The following is a 27,972-nucleotide window of genomic DNA, read 5'->3' as shown; positions in this document are numbered from 1 at the left end:
AGAGACCAACTTCAAGCACCATTAGGAGCACAGGGAATGATTAGAAACATTCCTACCCCTGCCAACAGCTGTAATACAGCTGCCATTCACTCACCATGTAGGAGACTTTAAAACAGTCAATAATTCATTACTCACTTGAGACACAGATGAGCATCCAAGCTGCAACAGAAATTCTTGGGAAAAAAATCAGGGAACTAGAGGTAAGGAGATTGGGGAAAAGAAGTGTTTTGGAAAGTTTGAAACAATTTATTGAGTTGTTCTGTACAAGATTAACATTTTTCATACCACCCCCACCATCTTCAGCAAGACAGTGCCAACACACATAAAAAAAAATAGAATAGTAAACTGCAGCTCTTACACCCAAAAGGAACTGCTATCCCCAGGTAAGTGCCTTGGGAGCCTATCCCTCCCCATTCCATCCTGGAAGCGCTGCAAGTTGCCTCACCAAGGCAGAAGTGCCAGCCTGGCTTCCCATCAGCTGCTCTGCATGGGCCTGCCTTGCTGTCACTCTGCTCCACACCACTCACTCATTCATTATAGCATGTAAAGAAAAAATATCCCACAGAATTTCCACCACATAAACATTTCCCTGAGGCAAGAGGCTTCGCTGAATTCCTAGAGGAGGGCATTCTGTTCTGGTCGCACACACGGGGGCTTCCCAGCAGAAGCATTCAAGTGAAAGCAAAGAGAGGGAGGAGATCCAGTACCTCGAGTCACTCACTGAGAGCCCCTGTCCTGCCAGGTGTCCCAAGCTTTTGGCTCCCAGGGGAAGGTGAAGGTGCCAAGCACCCCTCAGGATGAGACCTTCAACAGGAACCACGCGACATCCACTGCTCAGAGTCTACCAGGAAATGCTGTGCTTCACTTTACCCACACGAGTTCTGTCTTTGGCTCTTCTGCTACAGCCTAGGTATTTTCTGTAAACAGACTTGAAATCTGAGCTGTTCCATTAATTTGAAATACAATCAACTCACTGATCCTGGGCAGTTATGTATCAGCTCAAATTGAAAACAGCCTTTCTCTGATCCTAATAAAAACTAGAGGAAACTAAAGCAGACATTTGCTGATATCCTGGGGTCAGCATCCTTCCCCAAAGCTCAAGGAGGAAGCTACAAGCTTTTCCTTGGAATACCAGTAAATTCTACATGGATCAGCACTACCCCTACACAACTGGGATGTGGCTGTGGGGGCCTGAGAGAAGACAGACTGGGCAGAGCAGGAAACCAAACCTCAGAAAGCTCAGGTGGAGCCTCAGCCCGCCTTAGCCTGAAAGGGGGTGCACAGGGGGAGTATTTAGCTCTAAAGTTTAAAAAATTGATAAGAAAAGACACCCCCTGACTGCAGACGGCCCCTGTTCCTGCAGCTGTGCTGAGCATGTGATCCTGGTGCAGGTACCATTGAGGAGAGCAGTGGTTTTCTCTGGAATTCCTTTGACAGGTCGTGACCTTGGTTCATCTCGCTCATTCCCTCTGCCCACCAAATTGATCCTAACTCACAACCCTAGGAAAGAATGGCTTTAGGGGAGGGCCTGGAACCCGCCTGCACATACTGGGATGAGAACTGGTGCTCCTGCTGGATTTGGGGCTGTGCTCAGTCACCAGGTCACCACTGAAGTCCAGACAGTGCAGCTTTGTTGGTTTTTTTTTTGTCTTTTTTTCTGATGTGCAACCATAAAAAGCTCTATTAAATAAACCAGAATACATTTTAAATACAGAATGATTAAAAAAGGGTTGAGGAGCACACAAAATAGGGCTGAAATGTGTGTCACTAGTCCATTCTTGCTCCACCATAAAAGGCACTGGAATTATGTCTTCCGATCCATGTGACATGCTAAGAAGTATCCCATTCAATCCAATGCATTCGATGGCAATGAGGATAAAACTGAGCAGGAAAAAAGCATCCCTTTGGAGGGAAAAAAATCCAAAAACTCAAAAGAAGTAGAATTCTAAAAGTCAATGACTGCATCTAAAAATGTGTTTAGTCTCTAGAGTCTTCCTTCTCCTCCAGAGGGGAACATCAGGTGGTTCCTCAAATTCACCACACAGGAAATGCTAAATCCTCCAATTAAGTGTAGCACAGTTTTATAGTACAATTGGAAAGTTACTCAAATGTCTTTGAGAAAGCACTGGCAGTGCTAGAAGTATCCAAGTAAATCCAAAGCAGAAGAAAGAAGCACCTTTCATACCCTCCACGGGGAGACCAAGGAGGTAACTGGACTTGGAGGTACTTGGCAGCTACAGACACAGGTGGGTGGGAATCCACTGCAGGACCACCCGAGCCTCCCTGTGAGCTCCAGCTACTGCCAGTGCCAGGGAATGCAGGAAGGGCAGCAGCAATAAACAGTGCTACAAAAGGCTCCTCTCATCAGGGCATGGCTCCAGGTGGCCCCATGTGTGGGGCTCAGCTCTGAAAGCCTCTGAGCAGACACCCCAATGAGTTCCTTGTTGCAGTTCAGTCTCTCCAGTTGTCATTAAAAAAAAAAGAAATAAGGAAAAAAAAACAGAAATCAAAATACACAGCTGGTATCCAAAGTCCATGACCTGTTCCTCTGGGTTTTATCCTATGGGTGCTGGAGCTCCCCTCCTTGCAGGCGTCACAACTTGCGCTGCTGTGCATTGGACCCTTTGCCGTGAAGCTGAGAAGCATCTGAAAGAAAATAAAACAGCTGGGAAGGGGATCAGCACCAGCCCATGGAGGGTGGGCAGCTGGGACAGCCAGGCCTCTGCACAGAGGGAAGGACCTACTCTTCCTTCCCTGCACCAAGGGAGCAAGAAGAAGAGGATGTGCTTGGAGACATCTCTCCACTGGGAGCAGCCCAGGCTCTGAGGAAGGGACAAGGGAAGCACTGAAGGTCCCCTGTGGGCTCCCAGCAGAAGCCCCACAACACAATTCCAGCTGCCAGGGAACTCCTTAGCCTGTGCCCTTCTCTAAATCCACCCTGCCACATCTCCCCCTCCAGGAATCCCAAAATACACGGTGTGGTTGCCTTACCAACAGCTGGTTGGAAGTGACCCGTTGTACATTTTTGCTGTTGTAATCACAGAATCACTGAGGTTGGAAAAGATCTCCAAGACCATGGAGTCCAACCTGTGACCCATGTCCAGCTTGTGCCCAGCCCAGAGCACTGAGTGCCATGTCCAGGCCTTCCTTGGACACCTCCAGGGACGGGGACTCCAAACCTCCCTGGACAGCCCCTGCCAAGGCCTGACCACCAATTTCCACACAGAAACTCCTCCCGATGTCCAAACTCAACTTTCCTGTTTCCTCTTGTCCTGTCACTGGTTGTGGGGGAGAAGAGGCAAACCCCTCACCTAGAAACTCCTTTCAGGTAGGGCTTTAGGTGCTTTACTGATTATTTTTTGGATTATTGAATTAGGTGCTTTTTAAATAAAGGCTTTAGGTGGCCAGTGATAGCAACAGGATCCATAGGAATCTCACCACTGATGGAACAGAAAGGAATGGATGTGGAGGAAAAGAGAAAATGCACTGAAGAGAGAAAAAGGAAGGAAATTTAGGGAAGCAAAAGTTTTCCAGGACAATTAAAACTACTTCAGACTGTGATGAACAAATGGGAGTACTGAGACGTGCGCTAAGCAGCAGTGGCACTCAGCAGCAGCTTCTCCTGCAGGCCAAGAACAGCTCCTCTGCATGCAAGAGCTCAGCCCAGCACATTCCCAGCACCACATTCCCAGCCCCAGCACAAGGAACCTCCACCAGCAACAGAAGCACCAACCACACACAGATAAGCACTGGATGCTCTTTGCTCAGAGGCTTTTGGATGAACATGGACAAAAGCATTTTTAGTTAAGGCATCAATTCTCTTGCATTTGCAGCAACCTCCCACGCATCTTGCAATGTTCAAACACAGCAATGCAGCTGTGGGCACGTGTGGGCACAGCCAAACACAGCTTGTGCCACCAAACACAGGAATTCATTTTAAGGTTATGGGAGTCACTTAAATATCTACTGTGTTCTCCTCCAAAACACCAGAATTGGGAATGTCCCAAGAGATGGCAGCACCAGGCTCCATCTCAAAGTGAAAACACCAAGTAAGAAAGAAGGTCCTTGCTGAAGCTGGATCCATGGTCAATTTTCCTTCACTTATTCCCAGTGGTCTTTTCTCTTCTGGCCCTATATCCTGCTGAAGAGTCCATCAAAAAAATTCTTCTGTTATAAGCCCTATGAACAACAGTGAAGTGATCACTCTGAACTCCCTCAACTAAAGGAACAAAGAGCTGCTCCTCAGTGACAGGGAATATATTCCACAAGCCATGTTGAAGGTGCAGTCTCTGATCTCATTCCAGGAAGTGTGATTTACAAACAGGAAGGAAGGGTTTGTCACACCAGTGATCACTGCCAGGACCTTCTTCAGCTCTACCACAGCAGCATGGCACAACCCACATCAAACTTCAGCAAAGGAAGCAAATCCAACCAATTCTTTGCATTTTCATGAGTGCACAACACACTCTTCCTTCTTCAGCAAACAAGCACTGTGCTCAGCAAAGGCCTTTTATTCCATGACTCCTCCAGGATGGTACATGGTTATCCATGCACACAGCCACAGGACCAGGCTAGCACTCCTAAATCAGGCTCACTTAGCCCAGGAAGACCATCCCAACAGGAGCAGGTACTAAGATAATGGCACTGAACTGCACTGAAGTGCTAAAGAACACACCTAAGAAAGCAGAAATAGGAGTTATCAGGGGAATAAGCAGCTCCCTGAAGCAGGTAAGCACGACCTGCAGGCGCTGAATTTCAATTTTCCTTACTTCTCTCCTTCTTTGGAAAAGTCTTGTTTTATGCATCACTTCTGCAGGCATCAAACTGGGGCAGGAACAGGCTGAACTGCCAAATCATGGTGTGAGCAGCAAGTGGAGCAATCTGCATTTACACTACAAACTTGTCATGAAGGAGATGCTGGCAATTACCTCAGTGCACAGACACAAGACAGTCTGGTCTGACACATTTTATGTAGGCCACCAGGAACAAAACTCCCCAGAGCTGGAATATTCATTCCAGGGCAGTCCTGGCAGGCTGTGCACAAACAGGCACAGCTTTCATCCTGTAAGGATAACTCCGAGTATCTGCAGGAACCAACACTTGCTGTAAGCACCGAGGACTCATCATTCCAGAAATCACAGAATCCAAGATGGTTTGATTGGAAGGGTCCTTAAAGGCCATCCCATTCCACCCCTGCCACAGGTAGGGACACTTTCCATCAGCCCAGGCTGCTATAAGCCCTGTCCAACCTGACCTTGGACACTTCCAGGGATCCAGGGGCAGCCACAGCTTCTCTTGGCACCCTGTGCCAGGGCCTGCCCACCCTCACAGCCAAGAATTTCTTCCTAATCATGGAATGGCTTGGGTTGCAAGGAACCTTAAAGCCCATCCTGTTCCACTCCCTGCCATGGGCAGGGACACCTTCCAGCACACCAGGCTGCTCCCAGCCCCTCACTCTGTACCTCAGAGAGGCTTTAGGGACAACCACACAGCTGGAAAACATGGACAACCCCTTTGGCTTCAGCCCTGAAGGAAGGACCTGCTGAGATAGACTCACGAGGGAGAAGACAAACACGAGCATCTGACAAGTTACCTGGCAAACTCTGTGGTAAATGAGTGGACAGGGCAGAGTGTGGGAGTGGCGCTGCGTGGTGGGGGCTGGAGTGCAAACCAGCCAGAAGACCTAGAGAGAAAACAAAGAGAGGAGAGGGAAAAAGGAACAAATACACATCCAAGACAGAAATGAGCAGAGATGCTGCAGCAGTTAGCAGAGGTTGGGTTCCAGTTATTGGCACTTCTGGGCGAGATCTAGGGATGTGCCCGAGGTTCTCCAAATGCAACTGCTGGAGATACAAAAGCAGGGACCACAGCACAAAGCAACAGCCAGAGAGATGGGCTGGTGTGCAATGGGGCAGCCCAGCAGAGCACTGATGTTCTGTGTGACAGCACAGGCACAAGTGACACCCGGGTGAGCAGAGGGATACTCACTGTGCCCGAGGCCGTGGTGGAAAGTTCCCGGAGCAGGTCCCGTAACTATTGCATCCTTGGAAACTCCTGCTTTTGGGGAGGAGTCGGAACTGAAGGAGATGACATGGAGAGGGAAAGAATGAATAGGAGAGATAATACCTAACGGGGTGGAGCTCAGGGCAGCTGGCAGCTTTGGGTTGTTGGACTTGTAGGATGGAGCCAGTACACTTAAGGAGGAAGAGCTTGTTAGCAGCACAGCTCCACTAGTTCCTTTCTGCAAAGCAATGGAAAAGGTCAGTCAGGAGGGGGAGAATCAAGGTACAGCATCATTCCTACTTACAGATCTGCAAAACATGGAATGCTTGAGAATTCCCCCTTGGAAAAAGCACCCTCCCAGCCAGGGCCCAAGAGATGCCAACACTTGAGGCCATCTGCAGATGGACATTGGCAAGCCAGCTCTTCTGAATGTGGCCACGCTGGATTTGCCTCCATGACTCCCTTGCTCTGGAATTGTGCCTCCATTAGGCAGAGGAAAAGTTTCCACACTGCCTGTGAGTTCCAGGGGTCTCACTTATGGCAGCACACACTGCCGACAGCTCCAGGCACCATGGTCTGACACCCAAGGCACCCCGGGATGCTATTTAGGATCTCTCTCATATTGACAGGCACCACTGGGGAGCCTGAGCCTTCCCAGCTCTCCAGCTCAGGAACAGACAAGATACATAACCTGAGCAGTACATGCTTTCCATTTAAACTCACTCCTTGTGTTTCCCAGCTCTTTCCATGGGGCACAAATGAAGGCAGGCATAAGCAGCCAACAAAAAATGGAGACAATGTTAGGAACTATTACTTTTTTGCTATAGATAAAAATTAAGCCACTTATACCATTAAGTCATACAATATTGTAATATACAAGTCTGTACTGACAACCCAGAAGTCCCTCCTGAAATGTTCTGTCCCAACAAATATTGGGAAAATTTCTCCATGGAAAGAGTTATCAGGCACTGGCACAGCTGCCCAGGGAAGGGGTGGAGTCACCATATCTGTGAGGATTTAAAAGCCATGTGGATGTGGCATTTGGGTTAGAGGTGGCCTGGGCAGTGCTGAGGGACTGGTTGGACTCAATGATCTTAGAGGGCTTTTCCAACCTGAATGATTCCACAATTCTGTAACCACAGGTAATTTACTCTATGGCCAGTCATGACAAAAGTGGCAAGAATATTAAAATTACTTGGAATAATTTAAAGAAGGCTAAGTTTATAGATCTAATTAATGACAAATTCATTATGATACTTTTAGTTTATGCAATCAATTTTATCTCTTGTGATAAATTACCTTACTGCACTTTCTCTTAATCCAAATGGGAGCCCTACTGTCCCCATAACTCGCAAAGCCAGGGCAGCATCATGACATAGCCAGGGCAAAAACTGCCCTTTGGAAGGCAGCACAGTATTCAGCTTAGTGGTTATTTAAGCTGAAAATGAAAGCTGGAATTCTGGAGGGCAAGCCCAGGGCAAAGGCCACAAATTTCTCATCTAAAGCAGCTGAAATCCAGACAGTCATTCAAGAACTTCAGCAACTGCTTTTGAAGTGCCCCCTTTAGGGGGTGACAGGGGCAGAGCTCCCAGCACAGCCCCCTTACCGGCACGGAGGTAGAGGCTGCGGTGCTGCTGACCACAGCTGGCTTTAGGGACGAGGTCAGCAACTTGGCCACCCCCTGGGTGCCCCCGCTGGAATCTCCGTTGGAGCCCCCGGGAGGTGCCACCAGGGTCAGCTTCTGGGAAACGGGAGGTTTCTTCACCGAGGAGCCCGAGGCCGGGCGGCCGGAGGCCGAGCCCGGGGAAGGGGCCGGGACGCTGGGGAGCAAAGTCCCAGAGGAGCTGCCCTGGCTGGCAGGAGCTCCAGAGGAGCTGCTGGAAGAAGCCCCGTGCTTGGAGAGGGACCCAGCGACGAAAGGCGATTTGTAAGATTGTCCTGAAGAGCCGGAGCCAGCCGAGTGCTTCCCGGCGTAGCTGAGAGATGATGAGGACAAGCCTTGGCTCTTGTGGGAGCTGCTGGAGTTTTGGGTGCTGCTCGGGGACGTGGAGGAATGGAAGCTCTGAGCTTTGGTTGATGACTTGACCTGCTGGAGGAGGGAGCGCTGGGGCAGAGGGGTGGAGGACTTGGGATTCTGCAGTTTGACAAAGGGAGCTGGGGAGGTGAAGGTTTTCTGGAGCTGAGCCCCAGGGTGGAACACCTTCACCTGAGAGCCCGGCACCGGCGCCGAGGCTGGGGGCCCGTGGCCTGGCCTGACCAGGCTGTGGTGCTTCTGTTTAGCCTGGTGGGCATCAGGAAGGATTTTGCTGGGGGAGGCTTGGCAGGAATGCTCTTTGTAATTAGAGTTCTCTGTCTTCTTGTCTTGAGAAGACTGGCCCAACGCCAGGGCCTGCTCGGCTAGGAAGTTTAGAGGAGACTGGAGGGAACCAGAGGATGATGTAGGGGAAGGGTTGGGCTTTGGAAATGTCCTCTTCTCCTCTGAGGATGCAAGAGTTGGGATCTTCTCTGGTGGAGCTTTTGGAGCTGCAGGAAGAGTAAAGTCAGGGCTCCCTGCTGCCCTGCTGTTCAGCACAGCCAGTTCCTTGGACACGGCCTCCAGGGAGGAGGTGGGGTTGTGAATCAAGTCCTCATCCAAGGAGTCATCCTTGAAGGTGGCAGGAGTGGCCGTGCTGCTGGCAGCTTGGGCTGTCCCAAGGGGCAGGAGTTCCCTGGTCTGGGCACTGATGCCCAAGGCTCCTCCCTGGGGCTCTGAGGACATGGCCAAGGTGCTGCTCGAGTGCAGGGAGGGGACAGACACCGACAGCTTCTTCTCTGGCTTGCAGGAAGAGTCCTGGAACAGCATCACAGGAGAAGGCACAGTCAGAAGAGAGACAGGGTTTACTGCTGAAAAGGGATGGGAAGGTTCACAATTTGGGGATAAAAGGCAGGATACACATATTCTCTGCCCATGTGCCTCCACTTCCCTCCCAACTGCCACTGCCATCAATTTCAGCTGCTGTTCCACTTGTTTTTTCCAATCCAAATACTGAGCAGAGCCATTTCACAGTAGCTGATACAAAGCTCAAACACAGGGCTCAGGGTGGCAGTCACTTGACTTTTGGCACATACCAGCCATGAGAATCAGAAAATAGAACTCACCTTCACTTTCACCTTGGTAGGAGCTATAACTTTCTTCTTTGTCCTGTTTGGAGGAAGACAAGAGAAACAGGGCTCAGTGACTGCCCCCAGGGAAGGAGCCAGCTGGGAGCACACCTGGGCCCTGCTAGTGATGATCCACTGAGTCTCTGCAGGGAACAGAGGCAGCATCTCAGGTTGCTAGGATTCAAAACCACATGACATTTGGTTGCTGCTCTTGGAAGCCTCAGCTCCCACCCAGGGAGCGGATCAGGGAGTGGAGCAGTCTTGGAAGGGCAGCAGAGCAGTGAAACACCCACACACACGTCCTGCAGCAGCTGCAGGACCCCACTGCTGCCCTCCTACAGCAGCGCTGAGAGAGAAACTGGCACAGAGACTGTTCTGCAGAAGTTACACCCCTCTTTTGGGTTCCCAGAAGAAGCCAAGGGTGCAAAAGCATCTGCCAAACTCCCAGAGAATAGATCTGGTCAGATGCAATCTCTGGTACAAGACATCCCTGAGCTGCTGGGTGGTGTGGCTGAGGGAAGGATGACTCTACACCCTATTCCACTTCCCCTCACTCACCCATGCCAAGAAAAGGACTGTCTGCCAAGCTGACACCAGCCTAAATCCACACATCCTCATCTATTATCAACCACCAGCAAGATCCGTGAGACCCTCTGGATTCAAGCCCCTGCCCAGCTGGATTCTGATGGCTCTTGGTGTGCCACCCACCAGCCTGCTGCACCCACCTTCACCAGTCTGAGCTCATGGTGACCCCTCCTCGAACCAGCAACAAGACAGAGGGAATCCAGAATCCAGCAAGGACCGACTGAACAGGCTGCAGTGATCACACTCCACCTTACCTCCCTGAGCCTCCCAGGCCCAGCACAGAGGCCTGACTCCAGGCTGTTGAACTAGAGGCAACCTGGCTTTAAAGTTGTTATTTTTGACCTTATTGAAGGCTAAAGCACCTGAGGAAAGTGTTGGGAGACGTCACACACAAACAGCTGCTCTCCCTAGAGCTCCCCAAAGGGAGCAGTGCTGATGTGTGTGGGGGGAGCCAAGCAAGCTCAGGTGCTCCTGCAGGATCCCCCCAGGCCCCAGGGAATGGAGATCACCAGTTTTCACTCCAAAGGAATGCTGTGATACTCACAGGACTGATGTGAGGTGTCCATGTACACGCCTGCTCTCCTTAAACAGTGTCCTAAGAAGGGAAGAGAGCAATGAGAAGTGATATCCAGCAAGACCCAGTAGAGCAGCTGGGATCACTGGAGACAGAGCTGCAGAGTACAGCAGGGGACTTGGTGAAATTGAAACCACAGAGAGCAAACAAATATTCAGCCCTTTGCCAGGAAGATCATCCCGAGCTGCCCCACACAGTTCTCTCTCTGGGGAGCAATGCTTGTGGGCACTGGAAAGGCCATTAAGGCAGTGGTTGGACAAAGCCTAAGGAAAAAGCTCTGCCAGCTTATAAAAGCTTATAAAGCCAACTGGAGAGGCAAGATCATCATCACTCAGGGCCCTCCTGCTGCCCGAGATCATCCAAGAGCTCTCCAGGGAGAAAGTTCCCGTCCTGTGCCTCTCAGCCAGCAATGGAGAAGGGTCTGGGCTGCCTTTGTGCCCCAGCCTGGAGCTGAGGTGACTCTGTACATCACAACCCCTTCTGGAAGGACTGACTGAGCACAGCCAACAGACTGAGCTTCTCCCAAAGCCCTGCACTACTGAGGGTGAACCAGAGCCTCCTCCAATCCCTCTCTGACCCAAAGCAGCTGCCCCTCAGCTGCCCTCTTACATGTCAGGGAGGAGTTAGAGACATTCCTCCAGTACTGGCACATGGAATGTGATTCCTGGCTGGTATTAACAGACTTTTGTCATCATTTTTCTCTTAAAAAGCAAGCTTATGTGAACCTAACATTCTGTTAATCATCTCTTAGTTCAAAAGGAGGAAAGAGACTCATGGAAGGGTCTCTCTAACCCATCCATGAAATTGCTGCTCTGTCCACCTTCAAGTTCTTCTTACAGATGAACTTCTGAGACCATGATGACAGTGAATCAAGCTGACTTATCCATTAAATTGTTACTGTTTTTCTAGAGCTACCAATCCCTCCCTATGGCTGTCACTCTACCCTCTGTCTTTAAACCACCAAGTCAGAGAATATCTTGAGTTGGATGGGACCCAGAAAGATCAAGTCCAACTTCAAGTCCCAGCAGGAGAAACCATTGTCCTTGAGCCACTGGAAAGCCACAGGAAATCCACTTTTACTGAGGCATTACTTACTGTACCACTGGAAGTGCCTCCTACACTGAGTCTTGGGTGAACACCTGAATGCCCAACAACATCAAACTTGGAGTTGAAGATTTTAATTTCCATTTATTCAAAGAAAAGTTTTTAAAACCTGGCAAGCTGAGACCCTCAGGCTGGGTAAATCTTCATTAACTAAGCACTAACTTCCCCCACCTCCTACTGCCATCTTTCAGCTCCTGCACCACCACACTACAACCACGCTCAGCACTGAGCTTCCTGTGCACATTCAACTGCAACAAACAGCCATGGACACCTCCAAATGGATTTCTGATGTGCCACTCATACTTCCTGCTCTTAGGAACTGCTACCCACATCTTCCTTTATCTCCCAACACCCAGAAAGCAAATTCAGCAGAGAAGACAGCACTGCCCAGCTGGTGAAATGCAAAGAGACAGATCATGGAACAGCTTGGGCTGGAAGGAACCTTAAAGATTCCACAAGTAAGACTGCAAAGTGGTTCTTTCTTTAAAAGTACAGAGCAAAACAAAGCAGGCCAGAAGGTGATGACAGTCCCAGCAGAGGGACTCTGCCATTTGTGTGGCTCTCTGCCACTGCCAGCTGAGGGCAGGCATGATGGAGAGTGGGAAAGAGCAGGAAACAGCAGTGAGGGTACAGAAACCACAACAAATTCTACTCACTCTAATAAGCCCCTAAAACTTTACTACTTTGTCTTCTTTTGAGAATAGTCCAGGGAAGACTTCCCAAAGTGTCTGAAAAATGTATCCCTTGTGATTATAAAGGATCTTTTGTACTACAGAGCTGAGAAAGCACAGACCGGCCCTGGACCTGACCTCAGTGCCAGTTCCACCTGCCAGTGGCACCTGCCTGACATCAACACAGCACCAGGGCTACTCAGCACTGCCATTTACAGTCCTGGCTGCACTCAGGCCGAGATCAAGGTGAGGTGAAAAGGGACAGAGGGAGGAGGGAGAATATGCTGGAGGGCAGTGCTGCCATTCACAGGGCCCTCCCCAGGCAGGAGAAAGGGACCAACAGAAACCTTGTGAAGCTCAGTAAATCCAGCACTAAGTCCTGCAGCTGGAATGGAACAACCCTGGGCAGCAACCCTGCAGGAAAGGACCTGGGGGGCAAGGGAAGGGAAGCCACTGCTGCAGAGGTGTCCTGCTGAGAGCAAACCATGCCCTGCTCAGCACCTGGGAGGACACATCTGGACACAGATCCAGTTTCAGGGTCCCCACAATCCAAGAGAGATGCCAGCAAACTGGAAACATCCCAAGAAACAGGCACACATGACAGCCAAGGAGAGGTGGAGGAAACTGGGTTTGCTCAGCCTGGAAAAAGAGAAGCCCCAGGAGGAGTCTAATGGCAGTTTTCCACTACCTAAAGAGTGGTGGGGACAGGAACAAGATGGAACCAGACCTTTCTCAAAGGTGCACAGTAAAAAACAAAAGCTGGGAATATTCAGTTCAGTGCAGCAAGGGGAATTCTTATAGGAAATAAGGAGAAAAGATTTCCTGAAGAGTGATCAAGTACCAGAACAGGAGCCCAGCAATGCTGTGGTAATCTCCATCCTTGGGAATTTCCAAAATTCCACATATGAAAGCCCTGAGCACTCTGATCTAACTCTGAAGCCAGCCATTCCCTGAGCAAGGGCAGGACTAATGACCTTCCCAGGTCCCTTGGGACAAGGAATCCCTTGATTCTTGCTCACCTGGCCTGCATCCAGCCTTTTGGCCAAAGGGGCTTCACCTCTCCTTCTAGGAAGGTCTTCACATAATCCTCTAGAGACTGAGCCTTATTCTTGTCAAGGTCATAACCATCCAATTTAATCTTCACCAAGTGGCAAAGCAGCTCCCTGAGGAACAGGAAGATTTCACATACAGTTATGCAGATTGACCTTTCCCACTTGGAGATCATTCTCTTTATCCTGGCTGGATAAATACACCAAGACACACCTTGCTAAGACAACCCTGCACTGCCTCCTCAGGAAAGGAGAAGGGAAAAGCACATTTCTTGCTCTGTGTGTGCACACACATGGATGCACCAGGGAGAAAAGTCTTGTTACCCCTTCCCAGTGTGACCTCCTGAAACAGCTGAGGCAGTAAAGCAGTGCCAGAGCCACAGGCACCAGTAACAACCACAGAACTGAACCTCTCAGCAAGGAGAAGGCAGGAAGCACAGCTGGCTATGTCCTACAGGGATCAGCAGCACAAATTGATTTGCTCCAGAATAAGAAGAAAAAGACAGCAGGACTGATTTTCCTTTTACTCTTTGTCACTCTCCCCTGTTCTCAGCACTCCCATCCCTGTCAGTCCCCCGAGTGCCAGGGGGAGCAAAACCCAACAGCTTCAACTGCTTCCACAGCCAGAACCTGGGCATGTCAAGAGTCTGGGCTGTAGGATGTCAGCAATTCAGCTGAATCCCTTCTGTTCCCAAAGATCTGACTCTTTTGGACTCTGCACAGAGGCTTCTCAGCACTTCTCTCAGGGTGAGATGCAACAAATGCAGTAATGGCTTCCACGAACAACACCATGTGCCACCAACCTCCAAGCTGACTGTTCCTACAGGTGATCAGCACTGCCTTGTAAACAGAACACAGACACCAAAATGCTTCCCTACCAACTGCAAAGAGTAAGACAGGTCATGAGTTTGCTTAATATCTGAGTTATTCAAACCTGATTTCATCATTCCACTGGAATTTCTTCCGTGGGCCCGCGACACGCTTCCCTCCCTTTTCTTCATCCTCATCATCATCAGAACAAACTCGCTGTTCTTTGTCTTTTTCCTCTTCCAGCATCCTAAAATGGAGACAGAAAAGGTGGAAGTGATCATCCTGCAGGTTCAAGGGGAGGATTAAGTATCTCTGAACAGCACTGGACAGAGGGCTCAGTATCAGCAATCTCTGGCTTTGTGTACAAACTGAGCTATGGGCTGAAGGTTAGGAAATCTCCCAATATTTTGTAATAGAGATGATGGGACTAATCCAGCCTGACTGTTCCCAGGCTGCCATGTTCCTAAGAACATGCCTGCACAGGCAAAACCCTGCAGCCAAGCTCTGGTCCCATCAGTGCTGCTGTAGCTGGCATGGCCACAGACAGCACAAAGAACACACACAGCTTAATTAGGCCAATCAATGCCCGTCAGGAAATTTAACCTACAGAACAAAAAGAGATGGCAAACTTCAGGGGAGCAGCCTCCAGGCCACAGGGAGCCTGCTGGGAAAAGCTACAGATGGGGAATGAGCAAATGAGGAGCTTACTTGGCAAACTTGGCCTGAGTATGGGCTTGGCATTCCTCCTGGTACTTGGCCACCTGCTCTGGCATGGCCCTTCCAATGGCTTCCCTCAGCTTCTGCAGAGGCTCCTTCAGTCGGCCACCCTGCAGGAGCACAGAGCTGTCAGCACAACGGGCCAGGACTGGGCAGTAACTCACACAGAATCCATGTATTTACAGAAGGCTGATCAATAATCTTTACTAAGAAACCTATACTTTCAGATGTTAGTTCAATTCAGGTGGAGTTCATTCATTTTTTAATTAAAACATCGTCATCAGTAGTTAATTAAGAAACCACCCTTTGGTAAATAAATCTCTGTAACACATTCCACATGTTCACAATACCAGGTGCAGCAAGTTAAGATAAGAATTATTTCTTATTCTTTTCTCTGCTCTTCTCACAGACTTACCCCAGAGCGATGCCTGGGGAAATTGTCTGTTTCTCTCTGTGGCCAGAGAGCTGCTGCCACACAGAACACCCTGAAGTGTTCCCATGGCTGGGACACCAAAATCCAGCCAGCTCCAGCCCCCAGCCCACCCCCCGTGCCGGGACAGTGCCCCTTGGAGGACACGGCGGTTTGGGGGTGCCCAGCAGGGCCACCCCCCGCCCAGCCCGTGCTGGCCGCTCCCCTCACCTGCTCGTAGAGGTAGAGCCTGCGTGCCCGCTTCAGCAGCGTGTCCTTGCTGCAGGGGAAGAAGGCAGCCAGGTGGGCGTAGACCCCCGAGCGGACCTGGCTGCTGAGCTCCCGCGTCTGCAGCTCGATGCTGCGGGACAAACACAGAGTCAGCAGGGTGCAAGGGACCCTGAGCCAGCAGTGCCACCCCGAGGGGACTGCCAGGCAGGGACAGAGTGTCGGATCCCCGGCCTGGTTCAGTAGGGAATCCAGAGCTTCCCTCTGGCTGCCCTAGCAGGTCTGGGACCCTGGCAGGGGTCAGGAACCCCCCTGGACAGAGCCCCCAGAGACACTGGCTGTGATCTCTGTCCATGGAAAAGAGTTTTCAATCTTACAGGATGAATTACCAGCTCTGAGTGTTTGATATGAGTAATAATTAAGTGTGGCACGGGTGCAAAAGTGAAATTTTAGGATTCTAGATTAGGGGTCCAAAGGGGACAAGATGGAGGAAATTGGGTGACTTTTTGGGCTACAGTGATCAGTTTGACATCAGAGAAGGACTATTTGTGCAGCCAGCACTGGAATGTTGGAAGGTGGTAATGAGCCCTGGAAATGAGAGGGAAACAGAGTCCCAAACTCCCCTTGGCAGTTCCCTGCAAGTGCCTGGATAAACCTTAATGAAATTAAAGTCTGGCTGTCAGTATTATAGCACTGATCAAAAAACCCTGTGCATTCATCAGCGCTCTCCAGGCTCTGGCAGAAGAATGAAGCCATTATCTGCAGCTGCCTGAGCAACACTGGCACTCTGTAATTTGGGGCCTCAAAACGCAGAGCAGGAATGGAATTCCTCCAGTTTTCCCAGAGAACCAGTTGAACACAGCAGCCTTATCCCAGTTATAAATAATTCTACATAGCATGTAAGTTAAGTAGCAAAACCACACCTGATATCTCTCACAGGAAGAGATTTACTGGTCTTGCATCAAGCTAAACTCACAGGTCAAGTGACCAAATTTAGGCACAGAAATATCAGGCAGCATCTTGAGAATAAGAGGCCTGGATACATTCCCTCCAACATTCTCCTAACTCATCATATTTCAACTGAAAGCCATTTATAGGAGACTTTCATCTTATTCTGGGCGTGTTTTACCTGGAAGACCTGTGCAAGGACAGCCCCACAATTCCTGCTGAACCTGCTCCTGAATTTACCAGAAATGCTCTGCCTAATGCTCTCCTTTCCCATACCTCTCTGCTGGTAGCACTTACTCCAGTATGATGTTGTTGATGTCCTGAGTGAAGAATCTCTGCTTGCCTTCTCCCTCAGCAGCTCTGGCAGCCTGGAAGTCAGGAAATAACACAAATCATCAGCACTTCACAGCTGGCACAAGCAACCAGGTGTCTACGAAACTACTGCAAAACAAGGCACAATTTTATTAAATAAACTCTGTCACAGCAGAAGTGTGAACCTCCCCAGCTCAGGTCCAGCCCTGCCTGACCTGGGAACACCACATCCTGCACATCTGGTGACCTTCCCAGTCTGGATTCTCCTCTCCAGATGAACTGGACTTACCACTCTGGAGTGAAGAGTCCTCTATTTCCTGGGACAAAGGAGGTGGCTTGGTGACTTCTTTGGCAAACTTGCCATGGGGACAACAACAGCTTCAGGACATGGTTTTAGCTTCTCAGTAGATGGTGGAATATGAGCACAGAGCTTGTCCCTGGACCAGGAAAGCTCATCCTAATCACAACTAAGCAAGGTTGAGGAGAATTATCACCAGGTTTTCTAAATCAGTCTGGAAACAAAGCCAAGACACCAACAGAGAAGAGTCACAGCCACAGGGGATGTGTTACTCCCAGTCAACACCATGGAAACAAAAAAAAGTCCTGTTCAGGAAGCTTCCTGAGCCATGACTGCAGCTCACAAAGTGCTGCCCAAAAACATCACACCCATGAAAAATATGTCCAGCAGAAAAATAATTCCAAGAGATTAATGAGGTAGTAGCAAATTGCCAAAAGCTTTCAGTTTTTTTCTGAGTGGGGATATAAACAAAACTGGGATTTGGCACAAGGCACCACCATGAGTTAGTGATTCCTTGCATGGGAAAGCAGACCAGGAGAGGATTTTGAAATCCCATGATTTATCACTCAGAAGTAATTTATGCCCAGAGGGTGAACATTCCTCCCTGCCAGCAGCAGGTGAGGAGTCTTCTCTTCTCAAAGGAGAAGACTCAGTGCTAAGGAGAATCCTCGACAGGAAAATTACTTAGGAAGGAGAGGGTTAAAGTCAAAGCAGTTCAAGTAGAAGAGGAAATGCCTGGAGGCTCCATTTAACTCAGGAGATGCTCCCACCTCTGGGATGAAGAGACTTGCCTCTCAGGCAGAGGTACAGCACCTCTTCCTTGCCACCTGAGCTCTTGGCCCACTGTCCTAACCGACCCAGAGGTTTCAGTTTGTCTCTTTTCTTAACACCCACAACCCAGCAACAAGAGACACAGCAGCAAGAAAATCTAAGCAGGAAAATCAGTGGGGACTGTGCTATTAAACTGTTTCACAACACCATAACCATTAACCTGATATCTTCCATGGAACTTCCAAAATGCTCTCCTTTAACTCACAGTTACAAACAGCTATTTTGGTGCTTTCTGAAACAGAAACATCCACCAAGAGCCCATTATTTTTATCAGCTGTGGCAATAGTTGTTTCAGTTCCTCCTCTCCTCCCACCTCATCACCCCCACTGCACAACTCAGCAGAACAGTTCTCTAAGAGCAGCTTATCTACAGTAACAGGAGTTACTCAGCATCTCTCACTTAAGTAAGAGGTGCTTTAAACTGAAGTGCCCCAGGAGGCAGAGCCACCACAGAGCTCCAAGGGCATGTTTATGACTTAAAATCAATGTTTAAAACCACATCAGCAGCAGGAACAAAACTTCCCAGCATTTGTTGACAGGCTGAAGGTGACATCCCTCACACCACAAAGCTCAAGCACACTTTGACATGCCAGGAAGGGATCCCAGATCTAGCACACAATATTTTCCTTCTCCAAAACAGACTGCAGCTTCCCAAAGCACATTATGGAGAAGATGGGTGAGCCCAGGAGCCCAGGTGTAGGAGGAGTTACTGGTGAAAAGACATAAAATCATCCTTCTAGACATTAATATACTCCACTCCCTTGTTGGAACCCTGGCTGCTGAGAATTTCAGCCTTTCTGTGCTGCCAGGCACTGACCCCCAGGAGAACTCTGCATTGACCTGAGGCCGTGGAGAAGCTTCCAAAATGGAATGATGGCACTGGGATTGTGGGTGTGGAGTCTGAATAGAAGTGTGTAATATTACATGGTGGGAAACTCAGAGTTTAGGGCTATAGAATACAGTAAGCAGGATGGAGGTTTTAGGGCAGAGGCTAGTCCTTCTTCTCCACGGGTTTGGGTGGTTTTGTGTAATTGGATAAAAAAGACACATTGCAGGCATGGGTGGTTGGTTATTGGGTTAAAAGTAAAATTAATTACGTATCATTTTTTAATTGGACAGTTTATCCTTAAAACATCTTGTAGAGAGAGATACATGGCAATTTTCTACCTTGTTAGAGCAAAATACTGTAGAATTCAGGATTTGTGAGACTGTGACATAGATAAGAACTAATAAACACCTGAGTCTGAACAAGAAATACCATCTCATTATTTAATCCCAACCTTGACAGAAAAGAAGCGAAAAATCTGTTACAGCCTGTTGGTACCCCAACAACCAGATGTTAAAAATGGCTGAAGGACTCAAATTGCCAAATTGGTGCCGCTCCAGTGGTACCCAAGCTTCAGCAAAGGATCTGCCTGTGACATGGAAATGGTTCTAGTAAATCCTCAGCCCCATCTACAGGGCTTTCCAGGCCTTCTCCCAGTGCAGAACTGTGGCAACGCTTTCCAGCTGCACCCTCTCATTTTACACACACAACACTGGGCACCCCTTCAGTGTCCTCACCAGCACAGCACATTAAAAATATTATGGTGGGATTTGTCCTTGTCATGGTTTAACCCCAGCCTGCAACTCAGCCCCACACAGTTGCTGCTCCCTCCCCCAGGTGGGATGGGGCAAGAAATCACAAGGGTAAAAGTGAGAAAACCCATGGGCTGAGACAAGGCAGTGTAACAGGGAAAGCAAGAGCCATGCAAGCACAGCAAAACAAGGAATTCATTCCCCACTTCCCATGGACAGGCAGGTGTTCAGCCATCCCCAGGACAGCAGGGCTCCAGCACATGTATCATGTGGGAAAACAGCTGCCATCACTCCAAACATGCCCCTCTTCCTCCTTTTTCCACCAGTTTTATATGCTGAGCATGACCCCCCTGCCCTGGGACATCCCTGTTGGGATCAGCTCTCCTGGCTGTGTCCCCTCCCTGCTCCTCCTGCCCCCCAGGCCCCTCCTGGCAGGGTGGGGTGAGGAGCAGCAAAGCTCTTGGCACTGCCTGAGCACTCCCTGCTCAACAGGAACAAAAACATCCCTGGGTTATCAGCTCTTTTTACAGCACAATTCAAAACAGCCCCAAAACTGCCACTGTGGAGAAAACTTCCTCTATCCCAGCCCAAAGCAGCCCTCCAGCCTCAGTAATTCACGTCTCATTCGTGTCAAACTGACTTTGCAAATTACTTCTTGCATCAGGTCCACACTTTTGTGAGAGGGGTAAAGAAGGAATCCTGATCAGGTGTGATCTCAAGAGTTACTTTCAGTGGCTAACAAGGTCCAGCACTTGGACATCACTTGACATCTGGGCCTTCAATAAAATCACTCAGAGGAAACTGAGTGACACAAAGGTGTGATCCCAGGGGATCTGAGAAGCTCCCCACTGGAATGTGCTCTGTCCCTGGGTGCTGCCACACACTCCCAGCACAGCTGGAGCCTCCAGTCACACACACACAGAGCACAGCTGGACCCTCCAGTCACACACACACACAGCACAGCTGGAACCTCCAGTCACACACACAGAGCACAGCTGGACCCTCCAGTCACACACACACAGAGCACAGCTGGACCCTCCATCACACACACACAGAGCACAGCTGGATCCTCCAGTCACACACACACAGAGCACAGCTGGATCCTCCAGTCACACACACCCAGCACAGCTGGAGCCTCCAGTCACACACTCCCAGCACAGCTGGATCCTCCAGTCACACACACACAGAGCACAGCTGGAACCTCCAGTCACACACACACAGAGCACAGCTGGATCCTCCAGTCACACACACAGCACAGCTGGATCCTCCAGTCACACACACACAGAGCACAGCTGGAACCTCCAGTCACACACTCCCAGCACAGCTGGATCCTCCAGTCACACACACACAGAGCACAGCTGGAGCCTCCAGTCACACACACAGCACAGCTGGAACCTCCAGTCACACACACAGCACAGCTGGAACCTCCAGTCACACACACACACAGAGCACAGCTGGAGCCTCCAGTCACACACACACACAGCACAGCTGGAGCCTCCAGTCACACACACACACAGCACAGCTGGAGCCTCCAGTCACACACACACAGAGCACAGCTGGATCCTCCAGTCACACACACACAGAGCACAGCTGGAGCCTCCAGTCACACACACACAGAGCACAGCTGGAGCCTCCAGTCACACACACAGCACAGCTGGAACCTCCAGTCACACACACAGCACAGCTGGAACCTCCAGTCACACACACAGCACAGCTGGATCCTCCAGTCACACACACAGAGCACAGCTGGACCCTCCAGTCACACACACACTCCCAGCACATCTGGATCCTCCAGTCACACACACACAGCACAGCTGGACCCTCCAGTCACACACACACAGAGCACAGCTGGAGCCTCCAGTCACACACACACAGCACAGCTGGATCCTCCAGTCACACACACAGCACAGCTGGACCCTCTGTCACACACACAGCACAGCTGGATCCTCCATCACACACACACAGAGCACAGCTGGAGCCTCCAGTCACACACACACATAGAGCACAGCTGGACCCTCTGTCACACACACACAGCACAGCTGGATCCTCCAGTCACACACACAGAGCACAGCTGGATCCTCCAGTCACACACACACACACAGCTGGAACCTCCAGTCACACACTCCCAGCACAGCTGGAGCCACCAGTCACACACACACACAGCACAGCTGGACCCTCCAGTCACACACACACTCCCAGCACATCTGGATCCTCCAGTCACACACACACAGCACAGCTGGACCCTCCAGTCACACACACACAGCACAGCTGGACCCTCCAGTCACACACACACAGCACAGCTGGAGCCCCTACCAGCCCCTCTGCCCCTCTGTACCTGAGCCAGTTCCTTGATCCTTTTCTCCAGGGGGGCTGGCAGCCCTTCTGGGAGGGATGGTGGCTGCTTGAACTCCTGCTCCAAGCCAGGGTCGCTGCCATCCTCCACCTCAGGGAAGGGGCTGCCCTCCGGGGACTCGCTGAGGAGCCGCTCCAGGTCCAGCTCGCTCAGGGAGTCCATGGCTGTGGCTGCCTGGAGCAGGTCACTGTCACTGGCGTGGCCAAAGAGGGACAGCAGAGGGTCAGCCATGGCCTCTGCCTCCCTTGGGGCTGCAGGGTCTGCTGGGGAAGGAGTCACCGCTTTCTGCTCCTCATCTTTTTTCTTCTGAGCATCCTTCTCCTTCTGGAACTTCTTCAGCATCTCCTTGACACTGAGAGCTCCAGAGTATTTCTTCTTCTTCTTCTCCTTACTTGCATTTAATGCTGTGAAGCTGCAAACAAAGTATAAAGGGGGAAAGGGAACTGAATACAAGATCAAGGAGCAGAGAGGGTCCCCTCTCCCCCAGTTCACTTCAGGCACAATTCCCTGAAAAAGTATTCCAGAAAAAGTATTTTACAGCTTCTAAAAGTCTTAAGGTTCTGGCTGTTCATCTCAGCTCAGAGCTGACTCACTGCAGAGAGGTGCTGGGGCTTAAACCACCTCCACAGAGCTCTGCTTTCATTCAGCTACATGATATTATTGTTATTCCAGCAAGGAAGGTTGGGAAATGCACAATTAGTACAGAGGAACTGAGGCAGGACAGAGCTAGTGTGAAGTTTCTGCTGTGTTAAAACCAGGAGAGCAAATTCCTTTCCTTGCTCATTTTGAAGGAATCACACACTGATGACACCACATCAGACACACGGGCTGCTGCTGCCCAAAAGCAGATCCATGCAGGAAAAAATAAATTATAAACAATAGCTAAAGGAAGAAGGAAAAAAACTTTGGAAGAAAATACAGGAAATGAATGCAAAAGCAACAGATATAGATACTGAAAGAGACAGGCCAGGCAGACCAAAGCATGGACAGAGCTACAGCACGAGATGACTCAGAACAAAAAGAAAAACCACTCCATTTTACAGCCCACAAGCTACAAAAGAGCTGAGCACTCATCCAAGAAATACTTTGGGCAGGAGTACAAAGGACTGCCCAGAGAGAGCAGTAACACAGCCTGCCTTGTAACCTCTGCCTCCCTGCCAGCCCCACACTCTACATCCCGAGCCCTTCCCACCTGCCTTTCCTCCCACAGCCTCATCCCAACAGTTGTTATCTTGCTCTCTCCTCTCCATATCTGTTCCCACTGCCAGTGCCTAAACAGAGCACCAAAAACACCACTCCTGCAGCCAGCTGTGCCCCTCTTTGCTCACACACTGCTGCTGTGGAGCTGTGCTCCTTTCCTGATCATCCCCTGCCTTTCTTTCCCACCTGGGAAACAACAGGGGTTTGGAAAATGTGCTGGTGTTTGCAAAGCATTCGAGCCACCCCACACTGCAACAGGCTCCTACTGCAGCCACCTGGAAACCTGAAACAAGGAGCTGAGCAGCAAGAATTCCCTCCTCCCCTCCTTACCCAGCCTTTGGAAACTTGGATTTCTTCGATTTCTTTTCCTTGTCATAAGAATCATCTTTCTTCTTCTTCTTTATTTTTTCACCCCCATCTTTCAACTTCCGCTTCTGCAGAGGGTTAAAAACAAGTCACAATCAAAGAGTTTCCCACAACATTACCAGCACTCCCAGAGCCACTTTGGGACCTCTCCCAGGAATGTGAAAACACAGGATCATTAACTCAATGCCCCTACATCCCCCACCACGGTTCTGGCACATGTTGCCTCCAGCATTTGACAGCATCCCCATAATGCTGTGACTTCCAGGGTGACAGGGAGCTGCTGTCACCTCCCTCTGGGAACCAGGTAGCCAGGTAACCCCACCAGAGTCTTATCCATGCCAGACATGCTTCATTTTACTAAGAAATTTTAGGATACAATGAGATTTCAAGTGCCTATCCCTATTCTGTCCACACCAAGTCAGGAATCTCTCCCACTCTGGATGTTAACACACTTTCATGCAGCAAGCTCTGAGCTGTGACAGAGGGAATAATGCAGAAAACTGCCTTCCTGACCTTGGGACACTTCTTCTTCTTCTCTTTGACGTAGTCATCCTCAGACTCAGAGGCCTGCCGGAACTGCAGCGTTCCCGAGTTGATGTAAAACCCTCCGTACTTGGTAGTGAGAGAGGCAGGAACCAGCTCATCGTACTGGAAATAACAGAGGACACTTTATTGGCATTGGGGCCTTGCTTACTTCATTCCACAGCTCAGCTGCTTGGAAGTTGCAGTGGGATTCATGGAATCACAAAACATGCTGAGTTGGAAGGGATCCCTCAGGACTGAGTCCAACTCCTGGCCCTGCACAGACACCCCAACAATCCCAACTGTGCATCCCTGAGAGCGTTGTCCAAATGCTCTGGAGCTCACACAGGCTTGGTGCTGTTGCTACAACCCTGAGAAAGCTGTTCCAGTGCCTGACCATGCCCTGGGGAAGAGCCTTTTCCTGATACCCCACCCAAAGCTCCCTGACTCAGCTCCAGCCATCTCCTCAAGAGCTGTCCCTGGTCAGGAGACTGAGGAGGTTGTGCTCCCCCAGGAGCAGGCTGGAATGCCACAGCATCTCCTGCCATCAGCTGCCCCAGAGCTCTCCTTCCCTGGCCCTGGCAGCCTGGTGGCTCGCTCCCAGAGCAGGTTCAGCCTCCCAGGCAGCACCTCCAGCCACTCTCACACGCCCAGCACTCACAGCTTCCGAGTTGTCGATGAAGGAGTCGGACTCATCATAGCCATACCCCATATCAATCAGATCCTGAATCCGGTCCTTCCTGCGCCTCTTGGCACCCTGAACAAGGAAACATGGACACTGTGATCACTTTTCTTTCCCAGTACCACGGAGATACCCTGACACAGGACAGCAGCACTGGCTCCAGGACAGAAAAGCTACAGCAGAACCAAACCAGGGCTGGCTCCCATCACTCCCAGGGTCTGGTAAATCCAGTTTGAAGCCTTGCCATACAGAAACAAAACAGTGCAGCCAAATGAAAAACTGCCTGCCAGACCCCACACTGAACTGGGTCTGCATCCCTCCAACATTCCTGCCAGGGCTCTCTTCCACAGGGCTTGCTCTTCTCTAGGTGCTCCAGCAGGTACAGACATCAAACACACACAGAGTGTGTCAGGGTGACCCACGGGCCAAATCTGTGTCACAAAACAACACACAACTTGCTACCCCAAAGTGCCAAAGGGTATAAAATCCACAGTGTGGTTTTAGTGCCAACCACAGAACTAATGCAAAAGGAAGAACAAAAGGCAGGGGTAAGACAGACCCATGCAGCACTGTCCTGAGGGCAGTGCACTCATCACAGCCCCGTGCTCAGAGACCCGGAACATTCCATCCTGCCACAGCAACAAGGCGTAGGAATTCATTTTTGCTTAAGGAAAACTTAATTTTATCAATCACAGTAAGTGATTTGCTGCTCACTTTAGTTCGTGTAATTCGCTTCAATCAGACTCATCTGATTTATAAATGAATCTGAACTATTTTTGCAGCCCTGAGACAGAAAAAGAACATAAAAACCAGCACATGGCAGCCAGGATAAAGGACTGGGGGAGAACAAGAACTCGAGAGCCAGTGAGCATTAAAAGCACTGCCTGAGACCTGAACAGCACTGCCCAGCCCAAAGAATAACATAACTTAAAGAAGAAACACTTACATATTTTTCTTCGAACTTCCTAGCAAGAGCCTCCACTTTATGCCTTTCCTTCTCCTCATCATTGAAGGGATCAGCTGGGTCTTTCTTCTGCAGAAACAAAAGGGGTAAAACAATGACAGCCAATCCTGACACACTGCCACCAAAACCACAGGAATTAAACCCATCCTGACTGGAGCAGCTGGGCAGAAGCTCAGATAAATCCTTTAGGACAGTGCTGATCAACATCTTCATCAGTGACATGGACAGTGGGATCAGGGCACCCTCAGCATGTCTGGAGGTGCCACCCAGCTGTGTGGTGTGGTTGACACACCTGAGGGATGGGAGAGCATAGAGAGGGACCTGGGCAGGCTGGAGAGCTGGGACCATGGGAACCTAACGAGGTCCAACCAAGCCAAACGCTGGTGCTGCCCTGGAACCCGCAGGATCAGTCCAGGCTGAGAGATGAACAGATTTAGAGCAGCCCTGGAAGAAGGATTTGGGCTGTTGGTGGGTGACAGCTGGACTTGTCCCAGCCATGAGCACCCAGAAACCCCCCTGGGCTGGGCTGAGCCCTGGTAGGGGCAGCAGGGGGGGATTCTGCCCCTCTGCCCCCTCAGGTGAGACCCCACCTGCAGAGCTGCTCCAGCCCTGGGGCCAACAGCAGCAGGACCTGGAGCTGCTGGAGAGAGTCCAGGGGAGCCCAGGGAGATCCCCAAGGGCTGGAGCCCCTCTGCTCTGGGTCAGGCTGGGAGAGCTGGGGGTGCTCATCTGGAGAGGAGAAGCTCCAGGGAGAGCTCAGAGCCCCTTCCAGGGCCTAAAGGGGCTCCAGGAGAGCTGCAGAGGGACTGGGGACAAGGGATGGAGGGACAGGACAAAGGGAATGGTTTCCCCCTGCCAGAGGGCAGGGATGGATGGGATATTGGGAAGGAATTGTTCCCTGGGAGGGTGGGCAGGCCCTGGCACAGGGTGCCCAGAGCAGCTGTGGCTGTCCCTGGATCCCTGGCAGTGCCCAAGGCCAGGCTGGATGGGGCTTGGAGCAACCTGGGACAGTGGAAGGTGTCCCTGCCCATGGCAGGAGCTGAAATGGGATGAGCTTTACGGCCCTTTGCAAGTCAAACTCTGCTGGGATTCTGAGAGTGTCCCTGTGGTTTGGGTACTCTCCTAGCTCTGCTTTTCTACCTATTCTGCTCCTCCCAACCCTCAAAAAAAAAAAAAAACACCAAAATTAAGTGGCATAAAACATCAACTGACTGCTAACAGTCCTCAAGGTGAACAATAAAAGGAACAGAATCCAGTAAGTTTCTTTTCATAGACAAACACTCCTAACTCAAACTTTAGATGCTACAGGAGTTTTCATTCATGTCTCCTTTGGTGCTCTTTGGAAAACAGCTCTTTGTCCCTGCCAGCCACCCAGGTACCAAAACTCACTTTAGATCCAGCCACTCCAACCTGAAGGAGCATCACATCCCACACCTGCCACCAGCACAACACCCTCCCAACACCAACCTCCAGCCAGGGCAAAGGAGTGACACAGTGCGTCCTGACAACAAGAACCCCGGCCTGGGGTCAGTTCTCCTCCTCCCACCTCACAGCAAACACACACCCAACTCTCAGAACCCCTGAGACCTTCAGCTACAACCCAGGCTCCCCAAGCCCCCCAGGGACACTTACCTTATCACCTGAAGAACCCCCTTTTACTTTCCCCCGGCAGCTCTTGAGGAGATCTGGGTAGAAGAACTCGGGACAGCGTTTGTGGTCGGGCTCGAAGAGGGTCAGAGTGATGCGCACGGCCGTGGCCGCCGGCTCCGGCTCCGGGGGCTGCTCTGCCTCGTCCTTGCGAGACCTCTTGAGGAAGCTGCTGCTCAGGGGCCCGTGCAGAGTGGTGAACGACACCCGGTGGGGCTCTGTCATGGCTATGGCCCGGCCCTGCCAGCCCTCACGGCATCGTTCCCATCGCAGCAGGAAAGGTCTGGCGGGCGCACCGAGGGGTTTCACCGCGGATCACTCGGGATGCGGACAGCACAACAAGTGCTTTGCTTTTGGAGCTTGCCCGGGAAGTGACAAAGGGCCGTGCTGCGAGCGCCTGCTGCAATCGTTAGAGAGAAAAAGGAAAGAAAGGAAGAAAGAAAAAGTCAATCCTTGTACCAGTCTTGCTCCAGCACTGGGAGTTCCTCGCTATCCCTCCAGTTCCGCTGCAGCTCTCTCTCCTCACGCCACAGCGCTCCGCTTGTAAGGGCTGAAGGAAATGCAGCACCGGGGAAACAGAACGAGCCCGCCACACTCGCTCTGACGCGGCCCAGGAGCCCGGGGCACAAACACCGGGCTGTGCTGCCCCTCCCGGGGCCGGGGCTGCGCTCGGGCCGCCTGATCTCCGCTGCACGGAGGCCCGCTCGGCGGTATCCCTGGGCCGAGCGGGGCTCGGTGGCCGAGAGGGGCCCGGGAAGGCAGCTCGGGCGCAGGAGCGCGGCCGCGGGGCGGAGGGGGGCGGAGGGGAGCGCCGGGCCCGCCCCGCCGCCCTCACTCACCGCCCGCCCTCACTCACCGCCGGCGGGACGGAGCCGCCGCCGCCGCCGCTCCGGGCCCGCGCCCGCGTCACGTGAGCGGTGCTGCCCTCGCGCCGGGCCGCGCGCGCCGCAGCCAATCAGCGACGGCTCCGGCGACCACGCC

At 51.1% G+C, this 27,972-nt stretch overlaps 1 protein-coding gene across 9 annotated transcripts; it reads right to left on the bottom strand.

Moving 5' to 3' along the window:
• Window positions 1-225: 225 nt before the first annotated feature.
• UBN1 (ubinuclein 1) lies at window positions 226-27,972 on the bottom strand. Of its 9 annotated transcripts, XM_012576795.5 has the most exons (18): window positions 27,848-27,972; window positions 26,977-27,391; window positions 25,327-25,413; window positions 24,360-24,455; window positions 23,690-23,824; window positions 23,141-23,244; window positions 21,593-22,022; window positions 16,537-16,607; window positions 15,295-15,424; window positions 14,646-14,764; window positions 14,062-14,184; window positions 13,098-13,241; window positions 10,274-10,324; window positions 9,142-9,184; window positions 7,610-8,833; window positions 5,989-6,241; window positions 5,594-5,683; window positions 2,457-2,646 (listed from the first exon to the last, which is right to left on the bottom strand). In XM_012576795.5, the coding sequence occupies exons 2-18, from the start codon at window positions 27,214-27,216 to the stop codon at window positions 2,594-2,596; spliced, it is 3,393 nt and encodes a 1,130-aa protein (XP_012432249.5). In that variant the 5' UTR covers window positions 27,217-27,391; window positions 27,848-27,972; the 3' UTR covers window positions 2,457-2,593. The 9 variants fall into 9 exon arrangements, with proteins under 9 accessions (XP_012432242.5, XP_030141011.4, XP_030141013.4 ...); XM_012576800.5 differs by lacking the exon at window positions 5,594-5,683; XM_012576788.5 differs by lacking the exons at window positions 5,594-5,683; window positions 13,098-13,241 and having other exon boundaries at window positions 226-2,646.

This window comes from Taeniopygia guttata, chromosome 14 (assembly GCF_048771995.1).
Source record: "Taeniopygia guttata chromosome 14, bTaeGut7.mat, whole genome shotgun sequence".
Classification (NCBI taxonomy): domain Eukaryota; kingdom Metazoa; phylum Chordata; class Aves; order Passeriformes; family Estrildidae; genus Taeniopygia; species Taeniopygia guttata.
Note: the sequence above shows the minus strand (reverse complement) of the source record. Positions and strands in the feature narration are given on the sequence as shown.